At 38.0% G+C, this 21773-nt stretch overlaps 2 protein-coding genes across 13 annotated transcripts in view; one reads left to right on the forward strand and one right to left on the reverse strand.

Moving 5' to 3' along the window:
- Nucleotides 1-6601, forward strand: part of RASSF6 (Ras association domain family member 6) — a 64183-nt gene extending 57582 nt beyond the window's left edge. For 2 of the 4 annotated variants that reach the window (XM_060012388.1, XM_060012385.1), the window contains exons 9-12: nucleotides 2171-2289; nucleotides 2385-2482; nucleotides 2580-2628; nucleotides 4965-6601. In XM_060012388.1, the coding sequence (XP_059868371.1) occupies nucleotides 2171-2289; nucleotides 2385-2482; nucleotides 2580-2628; nucleotides 4965-5099 (401 nt within the window). In that variant the 3' untranslated portion in view covers nucleotides 5100-6601. Of the gene's footprint in view, nucleotides 1-2170; nucleotides 2290-2384; nucleotides 2483-2579; nucleotides 4097-4964 lie in introns of those variants that run through there. The other 2 variants (XM_060012387.1, XM_060012389.1) reach the window with 2 other exon arrangements.
- Nucleotides 1-21773, reverse strand: part of LOC132425909 (alpha-fetoprotein-like) — a 68750-nt gene that overhangs the window by 20476 nt on the left and 26501 nt on the right. For 2 of the 9 annotated variants that reach the window (XM_060012381.1, XM_060012375.1), the window contains 2 exons: nucleotides 15751-15883; nucleotides 4263-4583 (listed from right to left, as the gene is read on the reverse strand). In XM_060012381.1, coding sequence (XP_059868364.1) covers nucleotides 4503-4583; nucleotides 15751-15883 — 214 coding nt within the window. In that variant the 3' untranslated portion in view covers nucleotides 4263-4502. The other 7 variants (XR_009519538.1, XM_060012380.1, XM_060012374.1 and 4 more) reach the window with 7 other exon arrangements.

Genomic DNA, 21773 nt, shown 5'->3' on the forward strand with positions numbered 1-21773 from the left:
TCTAATAACTGAAAAGTTGTACTCTTTGACCTATATAACCTCCTTTCCCCTCCCCAATACGTATGTTATTTTTAAAATCAGGGGGAAATGCTTATTTTTACTGTAAAATGTAGTTATTTCAATTTTACCTGTGAAAATTATGTTTTCTTTTAAATTGTGTCAAAATTTCTTATACATGAAATCCAGAAGTGAAGATAATCATAACTAGGACCTTTTTAGGGACCAGGAATAGAGAAAAGAATGGAGCATATGGCACTGTTTGGGTAGTAATGTGGAAAACAGATAGCTGTGTTTTTTAATACCTTTTATCTACTAAGCACATGATCTATAACAGTGTTTCTCGAATTGTAGCACCCTTCAGAATCACCTGGAGAGTTCATTTAAAACACAAATTCTCAAGCCCCTCCAGATCTGAGGACAGTCTGGGAATGCATATTTCTAATAATTATCCCAGGTGACCATGAAGCAAGGAACATTGCCCTGTGATATCAAGAATGAAGCAAATCGAGGATGCAAAACCAAGTTAATACAAGATATAAAGGTCAGAAGAGGATTCTGGTGGGTTAATGACAGGAGCTAAATTATGGGGTTCCCCATTGCTTCAGAAAAAGAAGAGGAATTAAAGCAATGAACACTGACTCTGTGGACATAGGAATGGATGTCACTTTAATTGTGGGGAAGCTGGACTTCTGTGTTCTAGATCCTCTCTTGCCCTTTTTCCTGGGGTAGGTCCAGTCCAGAGGATGAGAACAGTTCTGACACTTGGAACTTTTAAAAGCCCAAGGAAACACATGATACTGTAGAAAGGACTCACTGGTCCACCTTTTTCCCTTCAGTCTACTTCAACAGAGCAGACAGATTATTCTTTAACCATGGAAGTCAGACCATGTCACATCTCTTCTTAGATCCTCCAATGGTCTCTCTTCTGACAGTAAAGTCACAGTCTTTGTGCTGGTCCCATTACCTCTTCTCTTCATCATTTAACAACCCTCCCCTCATCTCCGTGCCAGCCACCCTGTTCCCTTGCTGCTCTTTGACGGCATTAGGCATGCACTGACCTCAGAGGTGCTCTATTTATTTACTTACTCTTTCGGCACACACTTCCGCTAAATAGCTTCATGGTTCCTCTCTCATCTCCTTCAGGTCTTTGCTCAAATGTTACATCTTCAGTGAGGCCTTCCTCCACCACCCTAAAATAATTGCAAACTTCTCCCCTGCACACATGTATTTACACATATGCGTGCTTTCTACCCCCTCCCTTGCTTTATTTTTTCCCCTTAATACTTCTCACTATATGTGACATGTCTTATTGATGTATCTTCCTTATCATCTTCTTCTCCACTAAAGTGTAAGGTTCATGAGGGAAGTGATTTTTGTCTGCTTTTTCCGTAGTGTACCCAGTACAGAGAACAAGGCCTGGTACATAGTTGTAACTCAAAAAATATTTGAGGAAGGAAGGAGGAAAGAAAATGAATGTAAAGGCACTGTGTCCTAAAATGAAATCACAGATGTGAAACTACTTCAGCAGAAAGCTAGAAGTATTTTGTGGTGGGAGTATTTGTGACTTTTGGAAATTTGAAGTTCTGGGACTATACCAAATAGGAAGTTATTTTTTTTCTCATCTCATTATTATGGTTGAATGGATGAAGTCCATAGTTTAATGAAATAATAAAAAATACCCCTGATGTGAATAACAATTCTGAATATATTTTTAAGAAAAGCCAAGGATTGGATGTGGGGTGAGAAAGAAATGAAGAACTGAAGATAATTACAAAGTTTTGGATCTGAACTACTAGAAAGATAGAATTACATTAATGGAACTAGGAAAGATCAATAAATATTTGTTGAATGAATGAAAAATTGTAAAAAAAATTTTTAGGAGTGTTGCATAATACAAGGCATAAATGGGACTGAAGATTTGTCTGAACATCCAAACCAAAGGCAAAGTTGGCATTCTGAGATAGAAAGTCAAACCCTGAAGGATAGCAAGAGAAAGAAGTCCATTTTTAGTTCATTTAAATGTTTTAATTTCAATTTACTTTTTTGAGTGAGTTCCTCCTGTTGTATGTTCTTTTTAGGTCTTTCAAAGTGAGCTGAAGAAGCAAAATGAATGGACAAATTATGTTTCTTTTTTTCTCTGACTGTAGTTGATTCTTATTTTCATTTGCAGAGCAGAGACGGCTAAAGAAAACAGACATTCCGCTACTGCATAGACTCCTACAGGGACCATCCGAAAAGAATGCTCGCATTTTCCTCATGGATAAAGATGCAGAAGAAATTAACAGTGATGTATGGATGCCATTGCCCTGAATCTGTCTTTGCCCTCTCCTCACTCAGCATCTCTCACACAAATGCTCTGCTTTTGTTGTTTGTTTTTCTTTCAGGTGGCTCAGTATATTAACTTTCATTTTTCTCTCCTGGAATCCATCCTTCAAAGATTAAATGAAGAAGAGAAAAGAGAGATTCAAAGAACAATAACAAAGTAAGTTAAGAGCTTGCACACTGGGTGCTTCGTTCTTTAATAGGTTCAAGGCACAAAATGTGTCCAGTTGTTAATACTCTTTTTCTCCTTATTTCAGATTCAGTACAGAAAAGGCTATCATACTGAAATGTCTCCGAAGTAAACAGGTAATAAAAACAGAGACAACAGTTTAGCAATACAGGTCACTATTGCTAAAACACTTCAACAAACTTAGAAGGGTGTTACAACTATTTGAGTGCATAAATTCTATACTTGCATTTATACAAATATATGTGAACTTGAATCTGTAGGAAATTGAATGTGGTAAAAGCTTGTCTCTCTTTAAACTGAAGAGGTTAAGTAAGGTTCACAGTTGGACTGAAGGAACTTGAATTTAGTTTCAGTAACTGGAATAAGCTCGGATACTATGTATTTCAAATAGTTTTTATAGTAAAACGCTCAATGAACTTGAATTTAAATGGCATCTTCAGATGCCATGCAGCTTAAACTTATTTTAGCTTCAACTGTCAAGAGAACTCTCATCAACTGACTCTCAGAAATGATTCAGAAGTAAAAGCTGCCAGCTCTTAAAATAAAAAATCAGCACATTACTACCCCACCAAGGAATCTGATGGTGATGGTGTTTCACAGCTCCTTAAACTCTAGCCTTTTCATAAAATTTAGGACAATCTTTCTATGGATACGTGGCTTTGGGCTATCTATAACATCAGAGCTATCTGTCCTTTGGGATGGAAAAGATTATGGACTCTGTTAAGAAATCCAAATTGTAATTTTCTCAACCTGAGCCCTTCTTTTTCCCCCCTCCCTTCTGTTCTACAGATGACTTTCAAAAGTGTTCTTAAGCTTTTCTTTTGTCAATTGAACTAGTTTTCTTTATTTTTCCAAACAAACATATCACAGAGATTTAGTGTATTTTGTTGGCTAGGCTAAGACTTGACCCATGATAACCATTTGTTGCTGAATAAATATAGAAGATAATGCAAAGCTGTTGTAGGTCGAAGTTGGGCAGGAAATCTGGAGCTCTGCCCTTTTTCTCCAAGACAACTCATTCTACAAAACAACACTCAGGGTCCATCAAGTACACTTAACCAATCTGAAAAAGCACTGAGAATGCCACAAGTATCATCTATGATTTTATTTATGAACTCTATATTAAAAGGGAGTTTTATGCAGCTCTTTTCCATTCCACTACTACTTCTATCTGCATTCCTCATAAGCATTGGATTAAACTGATTATATTACACACACTATGGGATAAGGTTGAATGTAATAAACCCAGTTGGAAGATCAATTATCAAAATATGAAACATGTTTAAGACAAAGATATTACTTCTCAGTGTAACCAAATCCTAAACCAGACGAAAGTAAAAGTGTGCTGTGAGCTTTTCAGTCCTAGGAAATCTCCTTTATTGAATAAGACATGGGCTTGCATCTTCATCCTATTATCTATCAGTTATTAAGAAAATCTCATCTCACAAAAGTAAAGCGAATGTAATGGTTAAAATTCAGTATACTTATTTAAAGTAGTGTCAAGTATCGGCCATAAACATGACAAAAGATTCATTTTAATGTATTGAAAGTCTACAAAATGCATTAAAAAATACCATGCCTGGATAGAATAAATAAGACATATGGCTTGAAAAGTAAAATTGCAGAAGAGGAAATGCAAATGGCTAATAAGTATGTGAAAAAAGTTGTATCTTAATAGTGATCAGTTGTATTATTAGTCTGTGTCTAATCAGGAGACAGAAACCACACAGTCATTTAAACAGGGGAAATTTAATATAAAGAACTTAGCTGTGATGATAGAGTAACTATAAAAATGTGAAGAGAACTCCAAAGGGTACCCTAAGGCTGAGGAAGAATACCCCACAAAGGAAAAGCTTGGAGAGAGGAGCTGAGAATTCATTGGAGAAGGTGTGGTTGCAGCCCAGTGGATAGGGGAGACATCCTCTGGTTGCCCAGGACACAGCAGGGCCACAGTCATAGGCCAATCAGGAACAACTCTCTGGAGTGTGGATCAGGTAGACAGGTGAGCAGAGGGACTTGGGGCTTCTCTGCAGGCACAAAGCCAGATCACAGAGTGTCGGTGTCTGGAGGTCTGCAGGAAACAAAGTCTGAGGGTAAGCTGAGGCTGAAGGGTAGGCACACAAAAAAATCAGGGGCGCTGCTGCCAGTGCTGCTAGGACTGCGGGGGCTGCAGGGCCCATCTCTGCAGGAACCTAGTACAACTCTGTGTATGCCTTGGACTGTGGCATCTTTGAGGCTGCATGGGACAAAGGTGGGGCAAGTGGCTTACCAGATGATCAGCCCCACAAGGCACTCTCTGGGAGCATGCACCAAGTTGAGAAGGTATGGAGAGTAATGATCTGAGCTAGGACACAGGCCTCTACTGGGCCTCCAGACTGTGCCACCACAAACCAAATCAAAAGCTACAAAAGGGGTTGGAGGAACACAAGATAAAGAAAGCTGCACCCTACAGGCCACTAGCACTGAAGAAACCACTCTGGGTAGAGCAGTGAAGGAAGAAAGTCAGCTTCCCAGAATCCGGAAAGACCAACTTCCTCCTACAGTGTTTCTCCAGTGCCCCCTACTGACAAAGCATGACATCATGTAAGCTGCAAAGGAAGCATATAGAAAGGCTCCCATGTACATTTTCACAGACAACAGCAAAGAGTGAATTTGGAGCAGAGACGCAATAAAATAACTGGCGTGTCAACAAAATGCAAAGCAAAGAAAAGTGAAATCCATCTATTAAAGAAGATTAAGAAATGATAATATTAAATACTCAACAAATTACAATGAGATGGGCACTTAAACTACTGGTAGAATTACAAATGAATATAACTTTCCTTGAAAGCAATTTAGTAATAAGTTCATCCTATAATTCTACTTGTAGGATCTTATATGAAAATAATCATATATACAAAGATACTATGTAAAGATGATTATTATTTATTGTGATAAAAGGAAGTAAATAGCCTAATGTTCAAAAATAGGAAAAACGATTAAGGAAGGAAAGAAACATTTACCTACAGAATGTTATGCAGCTCTTAAATTGTTTTCTAATAAATTTTAATTATAAGAGTAAATTCTCCTTATGTATCTGGACAAGAATATAGATACAATATCCAAAAGTTTATTATCCATAAGATATATAGATATATGTTTATATATGTATGTATATTATTTGTACATAAACACTACAAACCAAAAACATGTTAAATGTGGTTATGTCTGGTTTGTAGAATTATGTATGGGTGATTCATGTTTTTCATATTTTTCTACACTTGTTAAATAATCTGTAATGAACATATATTGCTTTTTCTATTTAGGAAATAGAAAATTTATGATTAAAAAGTTGCCAACAAAAGAGTAGCAAGTACATGCAAGCACAGAGTTCTACTAGATGCAAAAAAATTCAAATAAATTATGCAAGTGAGATGTTAACATCACTACCGTGGTAGTTTTAAAATATATGTATGAAGTCTTTGATACTCCTCCTCTCAAGATATGGAGCCTGATCTTCCTCACCTTGCCAATGGGCTGGACTTAGTAACTCACTTCTAAGGAACAGAGGAAAGCAGAAGTGCCAGGGTGTGGCTTTGGAGACTAGGTCATAAAAGGCACTGTGGTGTCCTCCTTGCTTGTTCTCTTGGATTGCTGGCTCTGGGGGGAGCCAACTGCCACATCCAGAGTAGTCCTAGGGAAAGGCCTATATAACAGGAACTGAGACCTTCTTCCAAAAGCCCAAAAGCCAACAAGGAACTGAGGCACCCTGTCCACAGCCCACAGCCGTGGGAGTGCGCCATCGGCCAGCCCCAGTTAAGCCTTCAACGACTGCAGCCCTGGCAAACAGCTTGACTACAACCTCATGAGAGACCTGAGCCAAAAATCCCAGCTAAACCACTCCTGGATTCCTGATCCTCAGAAAATGTGTGAGGTACGAAATGTTTGTTGTAGTATGCTGCTATGATTTAGGATAATTTGTTACATCACAATAGATAACATATAATTTCTGAGACAAAAATCTGTTCACTTCAGAGTCATCTTGACATAATACAAGAATATAAACTTTTGTCACAAAACCGTTCATCCTTGTTTTAGGTGGTCCAAATATTTCACTACCAGTTACATATTAGTTCAAATTCAGTTCTAGATAATGTTATACTTATTAATGGTAGAGGACCTGTCACATTCATCTTTGTATACTTTGTTGTACTTAATATGGTGTCCTGTGTATTGGATGTGCTCAATAAAAATCAGTTGAATAAAGAACTGAATGAATTAATGAATGAATAAAAGAATGAGTGAATAAATTGTCTAAAATATTTTTTTAAATCCCCTGTATATATGCCTCCTTTTTCACAAATCTGATCTAGTAGCTAAAAACATATCGAAACTTTTCTATATAGTTTTCCCTAATATCGTGGTGTATTTTATCATCTCTTGGCAGTATGAAATATATAGTTAGGCAGTGTTACTATGGAATTTTGTTTAGGGTTGTTCAGCTTGGCTTCAAGAACTGAAGAAATCCATTTGCAAGGCAGTGGATGAGGTGGAAAAGATGGCAGATGTATTTATTATATTGAGATATCTACATGTGAAAGGAAAGGAATAGGATGCAATTCAAGAGGGCAAAACCCTCAACAGCATCCAATTTTCTTCTAAGTAACAGCTGAACTATTAGACTGAGACATTTGAAATTGTCCATATTTGGCCTACAAAAGCAGCAATTTTATATTGTTGAAACTAACCACACTTAGCATTTGCCTTACATAGATCAACTCATTTAACATCCATTACACTCCTGTGAGGAAATTAATCTTTCAACCTGATTTTAAAGATGAAGAAAGTAAGCCATGGAGAGGTTGGGAGATTTGCTAAGCTCTTTAGTAGAAGACTGAGGTAGGATTTGAACTTATGGCTCCAGGACCCACACTCTTAACCACTGGAATATATGGCCTCACCCTAATTACACACCCTCAAGTGGCATCTCTCTGTCTTCATTTGTGATACAGAAATAATAGTACCTACTTCATTATACGGTTGTAGGAGTTATAGGAATAATATATTTAAAGGCTGACACGTTGCACATAAGAAGTGTGTGATAAATATTAGCTATTGTTATAGCTAAACTATAATATGTCCTCACCCAACACTGTAGCCTAGGCTTTCACTAAGTCTTACTGCCCACAACTACTTTATTCTTGACTCAAAACCCACCCATCTGAATCACTCACCATTCGCGCTCACACTCTCCACATCTATCTGTTAAAACATGCCTGTTTTCTAGTCGTTGGCCAGGGTCACTCCTTCCATGAACTTTCCTGGTCTCTGTGGCTCTGTGTGATCTCAAACTCCTGGGTTCCACATTAGTTAGCTCTGCTCTTGTGACACTGGAAACATGAAATCTGCCCATTATTATAATTCCTTATGTGTTTATATCTTGTTTAAATTCATTAGTGATCTGGCCATATCATATTCATATTATTCCCTGCAACACCTAGCACAGTGTATTGCATACAATAGATACTTAAATGTTTATTGAATTTAATTTGCTAGTATATATGAACATGCTGAAATTACTGGGGTAAGGAAAAACTGAAATCAAGAGCACTATAATGAGAATTAAACATTTTCTCTAACCAAAATCACTTATTTAGTAAGCACTAAAATATCACTGCTTATTTTTACTTCATTACACACGCAAAACTAAGTCGAAATGATAAGTTCTTTATGTCTTTTATGCCGGGATTTCCAGGGAAAAGACTACTATTACAAATCATCACTGAAAGCTCAAGTGAATATAAATATGTTAGGACCCCTTGGTGACAATGTCAACATCACATATCTCGGGTAAAGATGAAAGGGAATACAGTCATGTAAGTACCTTTATTGTAAAACACATTTCATTCAGTTCATCAATAATCATTTTCAGTAGTGGTACAGATAGAAACCGCAAATGGCACTTGGGGTCTTTTTCACTCCAGAAACCCAGCAGCCAGGTCCCAGTTCAATGTGGAAGCTCATTACATCCACCTGAGGTTTTGAAAGGCCCCTTGGTTTCATATTTCTGTTGCTGCTTCTGAGAAATAGAAAGCTTATGGGGAGAGAGAAGGGATGGAAGTGGGTTGTAGGAGAGTTACAATAAGTAGATTTCTCTGCTGAGTAGGAAAGGAGAGATGTAGTGTAGACTAGTTAATGTTCCTGAGTAACATTGCTAGTAGCTGAAAAATGATGTTGATTCTTCTTTTGAATATTAGACATGCATTTCATTATTCATGAAAAACAAAAAGCAGTTCTCAGCAAAGATTGTACATTGACATATGCTGGAATCATTTAGCCTCCCAAAAGAGACTGGCACTTTTTGATCAGTTTGGACCCCTAAAAAAAAGCAAATAAGCACATCTGTGAGAAAGAGAAAACAGCTAAGCAGCTCTGATCCCCAGACAGAAAATCTTTAAGACTTCCCTTTTGCATGCCTGAGATGGGTTCTAATAAGCCTGCCTCTCAAGGTCTCAGAATTTCTCACAGGCCTAGTCCCTTAGCTTAAGGACCTAATTAACTGCAATGCCTCATCCACTTTCAGGACCCCAGATTTAGAATAAATAAAAATTTGCTTCCTCCTCACAAAAATATGGCACTCTTTTGCAGGGTAAGAATGAACAATCAACGTCAGCTTCTCGCTGCATTTTAAAACAGCTCTAGGGTAATCCCATGCTAAATCACTGCATATCCAGGTATAGAAATTCAAGAGGAACAAAACCACTAAAATTGATCAGATTATCTCTACTCCCTTCATATGTACTGGTGTAGACCTTGATATTAAGTCCAAAAGTTTTCCCCAATTTGTACCTGTATAGTCCTTATTCAAATAAAAATCATTTGTGGAAGCCCAAGTAGATAAAAGTGAAATCTTTAGCTTAGTGGAAATGGGACCCCTAGAACTCCACTGCTAAGGTATGAACACACACACATCTGAGGGATAGATGACTCACACTCCGAAGAGTCTCTAGGACCCTGTAGAAAATGGTTAGAAGTCTAGTAATTCAGTTCTTCTTCCCACCTTCAAACAGTACCACACCTAAATTGTCTAGAAAGATTAAAATCTATTTAGGCTTGTTTATAAAAATACCTCTGGAATTTATGTATCCTTACTGCCACGGTGACCCATGACTATTTTTGTTTTGTTTTGTTTGAATGTTAATTTATTTCCTTTTTTTAATTCATGTTTTAAAATTGAATAGTTAATTTACAATGTTGTATTAGATTCAGGTGTACAGCAAAGTGATTCGAGTATATACATCTATTCTTTTTCAGATTCTTTTCCATTATAGGTTATTACAAGGCATTGAATATAGTTCCCTGTGCTATATGGTAGATCCTCGTTGTTTATTTCATACACAGTAGTGTGTATATGTTAATCTCAAACTCCTAATTTATCGCCCCCCCACCCACGCCATCCCCTCTGGTAACCATTAAGTTTGTTTTCTATGTCTGTGAGTCTATTTCTGTTTTGGAAATAAGTTCATTTATATCATTTTTTAGATTCCACATAGAAGTTGTATCATATGGTATTTGTCTTTCTGTCTGACTTACTTCACTTAGTATGATTATCTCTAGGTCCATCCATGTTGCTGCAAATGGCATTACTTCACTCTTTTTTATGGCTGAGTAATATTCCATTGTGTATGTATATCACATCATCTTTATCCATTCATCTGCCGATGGACATTTAGGTTGCTCCCATGTCTTGACTATTGTAAATAGTGCTGCTATGAACATTGGAGTGCATGTATCTTTTTGAATTAGAGTTTTCGTCTTTTCTGGATATATGCTCAGAAGCAGGATTGCTGGATCATATTAGTAGCTCTATTTTTAGTTTTTTAAGGAACCTCCATACAGTTCTCCATGGTGGCTGCACCAATTTACATTCCCACCAACAGTGTAGGAGGGTTCCCTTTTCTCCATACCCTCTCCAGCATTTATTATTTGTAGACCTTTTAATGACGGCCATTCTGACTGGTATGAGGTGATACCTCATTGTAGTTTTGATTTGCATTTCTCTAATGATTAGTGATATTGAGCATCTTTTCATGTACCTGTTGGCCATCTGTATGTCCTCTTTGGAGAAATGTCTATTTAGGTCTTCTGCCCATTTTTTGATTGGATTGTTTGGTTTCTTGGTATTAAGCTGTATGAGCTGTTTGTATGTTTTGGAAATTAATCCCTTGTCAGTAGCATTGTTTGCAAATATCTTCTTCCAGCCTGTACGTTGTCTGTATGGGAGACTGCTAACCTGTCATCCATCTGAAGACTTTGGAATAATCATCACTAGTCTATTTCTCCAAATCCTGTGACATGCTTTTCAAACCTTTTTACATTCTAGATACTGCTGGACATAACAACTGAAGACTTTGGAATAAACTACTAGTCTATTTCTCCAAATCCTGTGACATGCTTTTCAAACCTTTTTACATTCTAGATACTGCTGGACATAACAGCTTGCCAAGATCCTTTTAAAATGGGTCACCTCTCATCTCTTTTGAAATCCCAATTCAATAAGAGTAACAATATACCGGAAAGAATAAAGCCTACTGATGCTAAAAAGAAACAAAAAAAACACCATCAATGTAAGAGCTATAATGAACTTCTGAAAAATAGTCATTGGTGTGATATTAATCAACATATAAAAATGCAGAGATAGAAGCTCAGAATAGTAACATTAAAGAAGTACCAGCAGTAAAAGACCAGAAAGTCATTGATTTCTGAGCTGCTTTGGTTCTTATCTCCTGCTCAGCCCATTTTTTTAAACTTCCTAAAGATTCCTGAAGTCACTACTATCCTTTCAATATACTAATTTTTACTTAGGTTAGCCAGAATTTGATCCTATTATTTACAACTAAAGAACCCCAACTAACATACCAGCTTAAAATATAACTGTGTAAATATATGGGTGAAATAATATTTAAATATTCAAGGGTCCCTAAAGTTTATCACCCGGGTGCCCATTCTGAAAAAATACATACATACATACCTAACTTAAGAATGTAGCCCCAAAAAACTTAAAAGAATCCAAGAAAAAAACACAAAATGGGATGTTAGAAATAGTCAATTTTACCCAGAGTTACACTTAAAAAGAAACTCTTAGTGGACAGCCATAAATCAGTCCCAGAAATAACTAAATCCAAACTGAAAGATTAAGTCAGAGGACTTTTCAAATGTTATCAAACTTTAAGTTTCAAATCTTATCAAACTTTAAGATGACAGAATATTCTATTACAAAAACTGTATGATTAAGAACCTGATATAATTTAGCAGTGTGACGTATTTTAGTGGTGTGATGAAAGTAGATGCTTTATTTGTCAACATGGAAAAAGAATGGTAATTAGAAACTCTCAAAAAAGAAGGATGTACTAGGAAATCATAGTCCAGATATGTAAAGCTAAATAAATGTGGCATATTTTCTGCAGTTGATAGTAAGAAAAAAGACTTCATTTAATCTTGACACTTTTTAAGTGATCCAGGATAAGTCATTGAACTATTGGTCAATCCATTCATTGTACGGCTGTAAATAATATTACAGTTAAACACACTATTGAACACTATTTAATGGCTTCCAGTTTTTGGATCAACCTATTGACAAAGCATATAAACCTTACATTTACAAAGCAGGATGAATAAACCTAGACAGTGTGGAAGTAATGGTATGGCTTTAAAAAGGAAAGCTGGCAAAGAAATCAAAAGAAGTTTAGACATGTTAATTATGTTTTGGAAAATCACTAGATGCTGATTGAAGTCGAAGGACCAAGAAATAGAGTATAACCGATAAAAGAGCTAAAACTACAAAAATACTTTACCTAAAATAAAAAATTGAGAGTCTACTGGTAGTATTGTCGAAGTTAGTGTAAGTATACTATATTCTTTAAGTGACAGCAGTATTTTAAAAAACTATTAAAGTAATAATGGTAATCACTAGGAATACTAAAAGTGAAAACTTAAATTGCTTACCTTTTGGGAATGGGAAATGTACCTTGCTCTTCTGTCTGAACTCTTGCCATGTTTGTGTATTACTTATGTAATTTTCAAAACTTGTGTAATGTATCATAAGAAACTAAATACAGTATCCCAGAGTGACCTGATCCATGTGGTTACGATATCACATTGCTTAATCTGATCCTTGTTTTTTCTCCAGAAATGCATCCCAGGATTGCAGTAGCTTTGATAGTAGACCCATCAAGTTGTAAGCATAGGCCACTTAAACCAGCAAGTCTTTCCACATGAACTTGTGTTGAGTTACAACTAAAAGCAGAACTTTGCTTTTTTTATTGTTAAATTTCATGTATTATTTTCAAACCATCATTGCAACCTGCCCAAATTCCTGCTATTTCTCGTTAACTTCCTTCTATGTTATATTCTGTTGGGTGACAGATAAGTATCTCAGGCTATCTTATCATTCCCCACTGACCTGGAGGAGAGAATTTCTGAGTAGTTTTCTCCTTAAAACTGCTGAAGTCTACAATTCACATCATTATCTCATGAAATATGAAATTCCTTTTCTTTGGACGATCCAAATTCACCTTGTATGGCTGAGTTTCTTATTTTATTCCTTCTTTTTGTTTCATTCTTATTCTACCAACATTCCAACATTAATCTTGGTTCCCTTTTTTCTCCTTAGAATTTTCCTGCATTCTGGTTTACTTCTCAAAATATGTCTTCCATCTTGTCTAAAAATGTTTTACCCTCCCACTAGCCACAGCTAGAAAGGCAGTCTTCAAACCTGCCCACTTTCTCTTTTAACAGGCAGAACAGATTCACATAATTGACTATTCTAATCTCAGAAAAGAGAACAAAGAAAATGCATGTAGGTCCCTGGAGCAGTTAGTCTAACTTGGAACATCTACAGACTGCTTAATTGGCTAAGCCTCTTCACTTCTGGGATTTTGGTTCCATGGAGACTCCCAAAGCCACTAGGTATTATTCCTTTGCATTACAGTCAAACCTAGACCTCTTCCACAAACATAGAGGCACAAAGACTCACCGAAATTCTTGATGATAAGATTCCAAAATATTTCGATCATATATTCCTATATTTTTTGCTAAGCCTATTCATATAAGGTTATTGCTTTTATATTCCAGTCTTACCTTTGTATTTAATGTCCCCAAAATCTTTCACTTCCTTTCATAAATAGGTTATTTTTCAATTGTTTTATTATTTTTGTTACTGTCCTTGGTTCCAACTTCTCACTAAGTTAGATATATAAAAATATTGGGAAGGGAGGGAGGAAACAGTTCATGATTATCTACTTTCACCTTAGGAAAGTGGTTCTTAAAGTGGTCACCAAACCAGCAGCATCAGTAGCACCTGGGAACTTGTTAGAAATGCAAATAATCAGACCCCACCCTAGCGCTATTAAATCAGGAATGCTGGGGATGGAAAATATTGATTTTGTTTTAACAAGCCCTCCAAGTAACTCTGATGCACACGAATATTTCAGAATCACCTCCTTAAAATAATCATACGGAGATATACTTGGTCAAACTTTATAGATGGTGCAGAATTACATATAATAATCATTTCTATCTGAAGAAGTTCATCTAGCAAATTTTAATTAACATGATATATTCTTCAGATAGCCCCTATTTTCTCCTTTAATTTGTGGAGAAATCCTAAAAGAAAGTAGAGAGGGAAGGGGAGGGAAGGGGAAAAGTTTGGGCTTTTCAACGATTAAGTTGAAGAGCACTGTCAGACAAAAAGTGTGGGGAAAAAAAGCACACAGAAATCTTCCTATCATGCTGTTGATGAAATAGTTCAAGCAAGAAGCATTCACGCTCAAGAGCAAGAACACTTCAAGAAAATTCCTTTGGGAATTTTTAGGCACAGGCCCTTCTGCAAAAGTGTTTATCTGTGTGGATATGGGGTTGTTACTCAGGTAGAGATCTGTTTTCTGAATGTTTTACAAAAAAGTGAAAGGGCTTTAAAGTAAATAAATGGGCACTTGTGACTATTTTCATTTTGTGTATCAGCTGGTCTGGGAGTCAGCAACATTTTTTTGTGAACAGCCAGATAATATTTGGAGCTTTGCAGTTCATTCAGTCTTGTCACAACTACTCAGTCTTACAACTACTCAATTCTGCTGTTGTAGAAAGTGGCCATAGACAACACGTAAATAAATGGGCAAGGCTGTGTGCCAACGCAACCTTGTTTACATAAACAGGGAGTGGAGCTGAGTTAGCCAGAGGGCTGTAGTTGGCCTACCTTTGACTACACCATAGATATATGACTTTTAACATAAGCACATGTACAGTTTAGGTGAAAAAGTAGAAAAGAGCCACTGAAGGTAATTGAGGCATTCATGAAAATTGTTACCTGTGAAAACGTTTCCCTGGGCCACTGCTAAACCTAGTCCTAACTAGGACTAATTAGCCACAGCCTGTTTTGACTGTAAAGCCTGCTATATTATATTTTATTTTTTGAATCACACGTTTGCATTCTTCTACTCGGATACTATTACCTACTATATCCTAGTTTCTGTTTCTCAAGTCATGTCCCCAGGAGAACGGTCCATCCCAGGTCCCCTCCATGAATTCACATGAATTTTCTATGCCACACAGGGATGGTAGGATTACCATGATATTCTTAGAAATTTAAGTCATACAATGTTACCATCTTATGAAAAGTCATTTGCTTGTTAACTGTATGCAATTAGATTAGTTACACAAAACAGTCTCCTGGTACTCAGTTTGGTGTGTATGCACAAAGAGACACTTTTTTCTGGTCACTGTTCTTTTCTCTCTCTATTCTTCAACCCCCTGTTCTAATGATCTCCCACTGAGAAAATGCAATCCTTTCCACCTAAACCGGTTTCCTAGTTAAGCCCCAAACTACATTTGGTGACTCTTCCTGATTATGCCCCCAGAAATTTCTAGAACGAAGCTACAGTTTGCTCTATATTTCCAAGGACACCATTTCTCTATAATGAGAAAGTCTTCAACTCATCCTTCTTCCTCCCACCCTCAGTCCTAAACATCTCAGTTCATCTGGTGTCATGACTTTGTATTTATCTTTATTCATGTCTAACATGCCTAGTTCCCTCAAATGAACACAAATATTAACATATCTTAAACCCAAATATAGTCAATTACACCGATCCACTTAAATTGTGATTTTCTCCTAATCCATTCATGATTGGCATGGAGAAAGGATTTTTTTTTTAAACTGTACCCTAAGAGTGCTAAGAGAATAGACAAGGAAACAGAGATACCTCTTCTTGGAGACACATTTCACTTTTCTCTGCTTGACAGCACATCTCCACCAGGTGAGCAAAATCCACAATAACTGATTGGAACTGCATCTCTGCTGCATATGGTTCCTGCTTCACAAGGTTGCTGAGAAGTCTGAATAAGAAATGAGTGGCAAAAATAAAATCACTCCCTGAGTTCTAGAAGGCCAGCTTGCAAACCTGCCTTACTTATTTAAAGCTGCACACCACCCATGCCTTTGCATAGCTCTCACTCTTAAGTTTACAGGCCCTGAAAATGCCCTGATGTCTTCATAGTTTTCACAGTATCCATCTCCATCATTTATTCAACATATTTTTCTTCAAGCACATCTCATCGATATAACTATTATATTAAATTTAATTACCTTTATGTAATTATTACTAGGGTAAATATTATTTTCTATTTTTATTACATTGGGTGGTAAATAGGTTATACAATAAATTAGCTTTCCTATAATATTTTGTTATGAACAACATTTATTCTAAACAACTAACTTCCCAATAAATATTACAAGTATAACACACCTGAAAGTTGAGGCCCCCTTATATGTTACTAATAATAAAACCAATACACTAATTTGAAACTTCAGTAGTTTGACAATCATCTCAGATTTCCCTCACAGAATGAGTTTCCCCACAACTATATAAACATCGGTGTTTCAACCACTTAGAATATTTAAAATTATAACCTGGTTTCTGTCTCTCTGTTTAATAAAGTAGTATCGGGCTTCCCTGGTGGTGCAGTGGTTGAGAGTCTGCCTGCCGATGCAGGGGACACGGGTTCATGCCCCGGTCTGGGAAGATTCCACATGCCGCGGAGCGGCTGGGCCCGTGAGCTATGGCTGCTGAGCCTGCGCGTCCGGAGCCTGTGCTCCGCAACGGGAGAGGCCACAACAGTGAGAGGCCCGCGTACCGCAAAAAAATAAAAATAAAAAAATAAAGTGTATCCCAAATCTTCCAATGTTGTCCTTTTTTTTTTTTCTTTATTGGTCAAGAGAGATTTAACTACAAAGAAAACAAGCATGAAGGGTAGGGGAAATGTACATTAATCCATATTTTATTGCTTACTCAAAAACCTTCATTTACTCTTCATTTTCAAATTCACATTGATAATACCTAGTGGCCTTATTTGTACTTGAATAGGTATAAAAGAAAATATCTCAAAGCTTTAAGTAGCTATTCCTATGACACTCTAACCCAAGGGTCCGGCAAATATTTTAGCCTTTTTCAGCCAAGAGGCAAAATTGAGGATATTATATAAGTACTTATATCACAAGACAGAGAACTCCAGGCCCGCCCCACCCCTGGGGTGGGCTGCCCCAAGTGGCTGGCGGGCACAGTTTGTGCCAGTTGCCGTCAGCTGGAAATGATGGTGAAGAGGGACCAGCGGTGGAGAAGGGGGCGCGCGCCGCTTGTCTCACTCTGTGCCCCAGTGGCACGCCCTTTTCTTCTCCCTGCACCCCGCTCTCAGCGCGGGCAGCCGGCCCAAGGCAAGGTGACTCTCTGAGTCGCTTGACTCCTGGACTGAGATGCCACCCACCCCTCTGCTGTCCGGCAGTCGTCAACAGTGAAGTCCCCACCATGCACGTGGCACCAGCGCAGGCACTGGGCAGAGCGAGCTCGGTCCCAGGAGGGGAAGGCAGGAGCGAAGCCGGGGACAGAGGCGAGGCAGACGCGGCACTCTGCAGCTCCCAGGCTTAGCTTGCTCAGGCGGTGCCCGCAGGACCTACAGAAACAGCCCTGGCCAGATGGCCGTAGCGTGCTGACACCATCTAAGCAATCAGATATTTAGCTTCACTTGGTAGCGCCCTGGACATGCCTCTGAACTTCCCATTTCAGCTCAACCCTCTCCCAGCCTCCCCCCAGCCCCCAGCCTTGAGGATAGACAGAGCTGAAACAGCAGCATGACTGAAGATAAGGAAGCACAAGCCAATTTTCTTTTCGGGAACTGCTACAGTGATGAGGTGGGTTTGAGAAGCATGTAATCACTGCATCCTCTAAGCACCAGTAAGACACAGTCAATAGAAGCTAGGAGATTTTAATTAACTCCATGTTTGCCCCTAACCCTAAGACCTGGGAATTTAGAAAAAAATCAGAGAGGGGACAAAGACATATGTACAAAAATATTCATTGTCACAATTTATGATACTTAGAAACTGAAAACAATTTTCATGCCCAGAAACAGGGACTGGTTAAGTTCATTATTGTACCCATATACTGGAATATTAAAAAGCCATTAAAATGCTGTTTTGAAGAATAATCAGTGACAAAACTGCACACATTATCATTTTTAAAGCTACATTAAAAATGATGACAACAGCCAACATCTTTTGAGTATCTTGATATTTGTTCTGTTTCAGACAATGCGCCGAAAATTTATAAATGTTACCTCGTGTAATGCTCTCTGTCACCTCCTTAATAAGGCTCTATGCCATCTCCACTTTGCATTTGTAACACTAGTTTCAACTCCTTGGGAATAATATAGATCTGGGCATATATATATATAACAAGCCAGTGAGGTGAGCCTCCCTTTCAGAAGGCATGAGGATTGAGAACTACTTTCGAGAACTCGTCCTGAGACAAGAAGTCAGGCTCACAGACTTCCGCCCATTAAGAAAGGTCTGGTCAGTGGAAGACGGGAGTAATTCAGTGGTTCCCCAGCTGGGCCTCCATTACACTCATTTCTGAGTTATATGGAATCAGGATAACTCTTTGAAAGGGGGCTGTAAGAGTGCTTTCATTAAAGTCCTGCACACCATTAAGACACAGGCAGCACTGCCACAGCACCTGTTAAACGTGTACAATCCTGAGGTTTGGGGGAGGTATTATTTTTTCCTTACAACAAAACATAAAGCAACTTTGTCATCAATTGAAAGGGATCCAGTCTGCTGCTGAGCAGGAGACAGCAGTACCTGGAGGGCATGACTGTTCCCAGTGGCACAGGAGTGGTGCCAAGGATGCAGGAATGCCTGGAGAATTCCTGCGGAGTGGGAGAGGCAAGGGGAGTTTAATAAGCTCTCCCCTGAGGATTCTGAGGATAATTGCTGAAACTGAAATTCTGTATAAGCAGGTAGTAGTAAGAATGTGCAAAACTTGCATTATTATGTATTCAAACCATAGACTGATGGACAGAGGGCAATTGTGGGAGTGTGCACTTGTGTACAGATATGGAATTATGTATTCCTACACTATACATATATTTATAATGGGTATCTCTGCAGTGTTGGAATAAAAGTATTATGTTTTTCTTCTCTTTTCTGTATTTTCTAAATTTTCTGCAAAGACTATGTATTACTTTAATAATAAAGTAAATCAACATTTTACAAAGAAATAGAATAGTATAAGCATTCTTTTTTCTATCCAACCATTCTGTACATATTTGATCTTTTTTTAAATTATGTTTTATTATAGTTGAGATATGTACATATTCAATTTTCCAATTAGACCTAAACTTGATCCCACTTGAAGGAAAACACTGTGCTTGTTTGTGTCTCTGTATCATTCAAGTCTGTATGGTTTTGTATGATGTATGGTCAAAACAGTTGATACTATCTTTGAATAATAATTATCAGTTTTTAACAAATTAATTATTCAAAGTGAGAAATACAGGCTATTTCCCATTGGAATTTTGGTGGTTTTTGTCTCAGAAAATATTCCCCCCCAGATAACAATGTTGTTCATGATGCTGAAATTCACTACCCAACCCATAAAAGCATAGGACAGCTTCAGTCCCATGTTACAGAAACTAAGCATCATGAGTACCTACACAGTGAGATTACCACATTTCCCAGCACCCACTGGGGCTTCTATGGTCTGGCCTAGGGGATTCAGCACCCCAAGTGGCCAAAGCTGGTATAGGAGGGGCACTGGTTTTACTGTGAGTTCATGCAAAATCTGGACTTCTTTTTCCTTCCAATGTCATAAAAAGTGCACAAACTTTGCAGTCAAACTTACTTTGGCTCAAGTTAGGTCCTCCACTCACTAGTCTGTGTGACGATGGGTAAGATACTTAACCTCTCTGACCCTACTCTATAAAATGAGAATTTGAACACCTACATTGCAAGGTTTTTGTGAGGACCAAAAATAATACTATATTAAAGGGCTGAGTACAGTAACTGGCATACTAAAGGCACTTAATAAATAGTGGCAAAGATAATATGAATAATTATTTCATCAAATTATGGCAATGATAATGAATAATTATAGTAATAGCACACCTTGCAACTTTCGTTTCAAATTATTGGTTGCTTCCAACCACAGTCTCCCTTCTCCCTGACTCCCACAATAAATGGTACATTGTCACAGCTTCTCACCTACTTATTCATTTAGTCACTCAGCAAATAATTGATGAGCAGTTTTATAATTTCCCTGAGGGTCTGAGCTGTAGATTTAACAATAATAGAGAAACCTAGCGGAGGATGTAGGAAGGCTCCTTCATATGTACCCTTCTTCTCCTTCCTCACAAGCTCTGGGATTCCAATTGTCTTCATGGTTTGAACCCTCCCAACCCCTCTAGTCTCAGCCCCAAAGGTTCCTCTCCCCTCTCTCACCTATGCCTCAGACACACCCAACTATTCTGCTCTCTCCTCTGTCCTGCTGGGTCAGCTGGTTTCTGGATGCACGTCTCCAGAGGCACCAGTAGAGGGAACACTTGTATGACCACTGAGCTTCCAGGTCAGGTGGCAGCTGCTTACCTTAAAGCACAGGGAGCTCAGCTCTGTGCTCTGTGACGACCTAGATGGGTGGGATGGGGGGGGAGGGTGGGAGGGAGGTCCAAGAGGGAGGGGATATAGGTATACATACAGCTGATTCACTTCATTGTACAACAGAAACTAACACAACCCTGTAAAACAATTATACTCCAATAAATAAACAAACAAGGAGAAACACTTTCACTGTACTGGGATAGGTAAGGGTAAAAAAGGGTCCCATTATGAGAATGCAGGTCTGGGAATGAGATTTGGAGCAGAGGTATCAGCATGTCATGGTACCTTCCCTTGACACTCCAGATATGAAGGCTGCCTTTTCTACAACTGGGGACTCTGTGCCATTTGGAAGCTAGGCCCCCCTCCCTTACAATGACTTGCCACATACCTGTGATCTGCTTGCAGTGGGTTTATCTCTCCTGTCCACTTCCTCGCACCCACCCAGCCCACCCCCCGGATCTCTCTACCTATCAACCTAACTGCTGTTTTAAAACATTTCCCTTAATTCTATTCATTCCTTTAGTTTTAAATTTTTTAATTTACCTTTTAAAATATTAGATCCTACTTTTAATCCTCAACACCATCAAGTTGTTTCCAGCTTTTCATTTCAATTATATTAATCTTTTATTTTCATTACATTTATTCACCCTTTCATTTAAAGCACATTCTAGTCTTCATATACTGTCTTAAGTCTTAACATTTCTACTCTGTATTTTTCTTAATTGGATTTTAAATTCTTTTCCTTTGAACTTCTATTCTCTTTATTTCCTGTCTTATTCCATGACCTCGTTTCTGCCTTCTCTTTATAATCCTGCTGAATTTTGTCTTTCTCCTCCAGGATCCCCTTCGCTTTTTTTTTTTTTTTCTTTTTTGTGTGTATGTGGACTTATGCTATGATGATCAGTCAGAACTATATAGGGGTGAAAGCCATGGAGAGAACCCCTACCACTTCCCAGGAAATTGGAGAGCTTTGTCCAGCCCAGCCCTTGACTCCCAATATGTATCCTCCCAGAATATTCTAGAAATCTCTACATTAGCTGTCTCTGCGTTATTGCTTTCTCCATACAGAAAACACAGTGAATTAACTAGAACACAGATGCTTCCTAATATTTCACACTTTTCATCATCTAGCCCTTACATGAAGATTTTCAAGTATTAAAAATTATCACCAGCATTATAACCCCTTGATTAGGGCACACTAACAGCTACATGTTGGTAGTTAAGTATATGTGCTTTGAGCCAGGTAGCCTGGGTACAAATTCCAGTTCAACAACTTATTTACCTGTTGCATGATCTCAT

Source organism: Delphinus delphis, chromosome 5 (genome assembly GCF_949987515.2).
Source record: "Delphinus delphis chromosome 5, mDelDel1.2, whole genome shotgun sequence".
Taxonomy (NCBI): domain Eukaryota; kingdom Metazoa; phylum Chordata; class Mammalia; order Artiodactyla; family Delphinidae; genus Delphinus; species Delphinus delphis.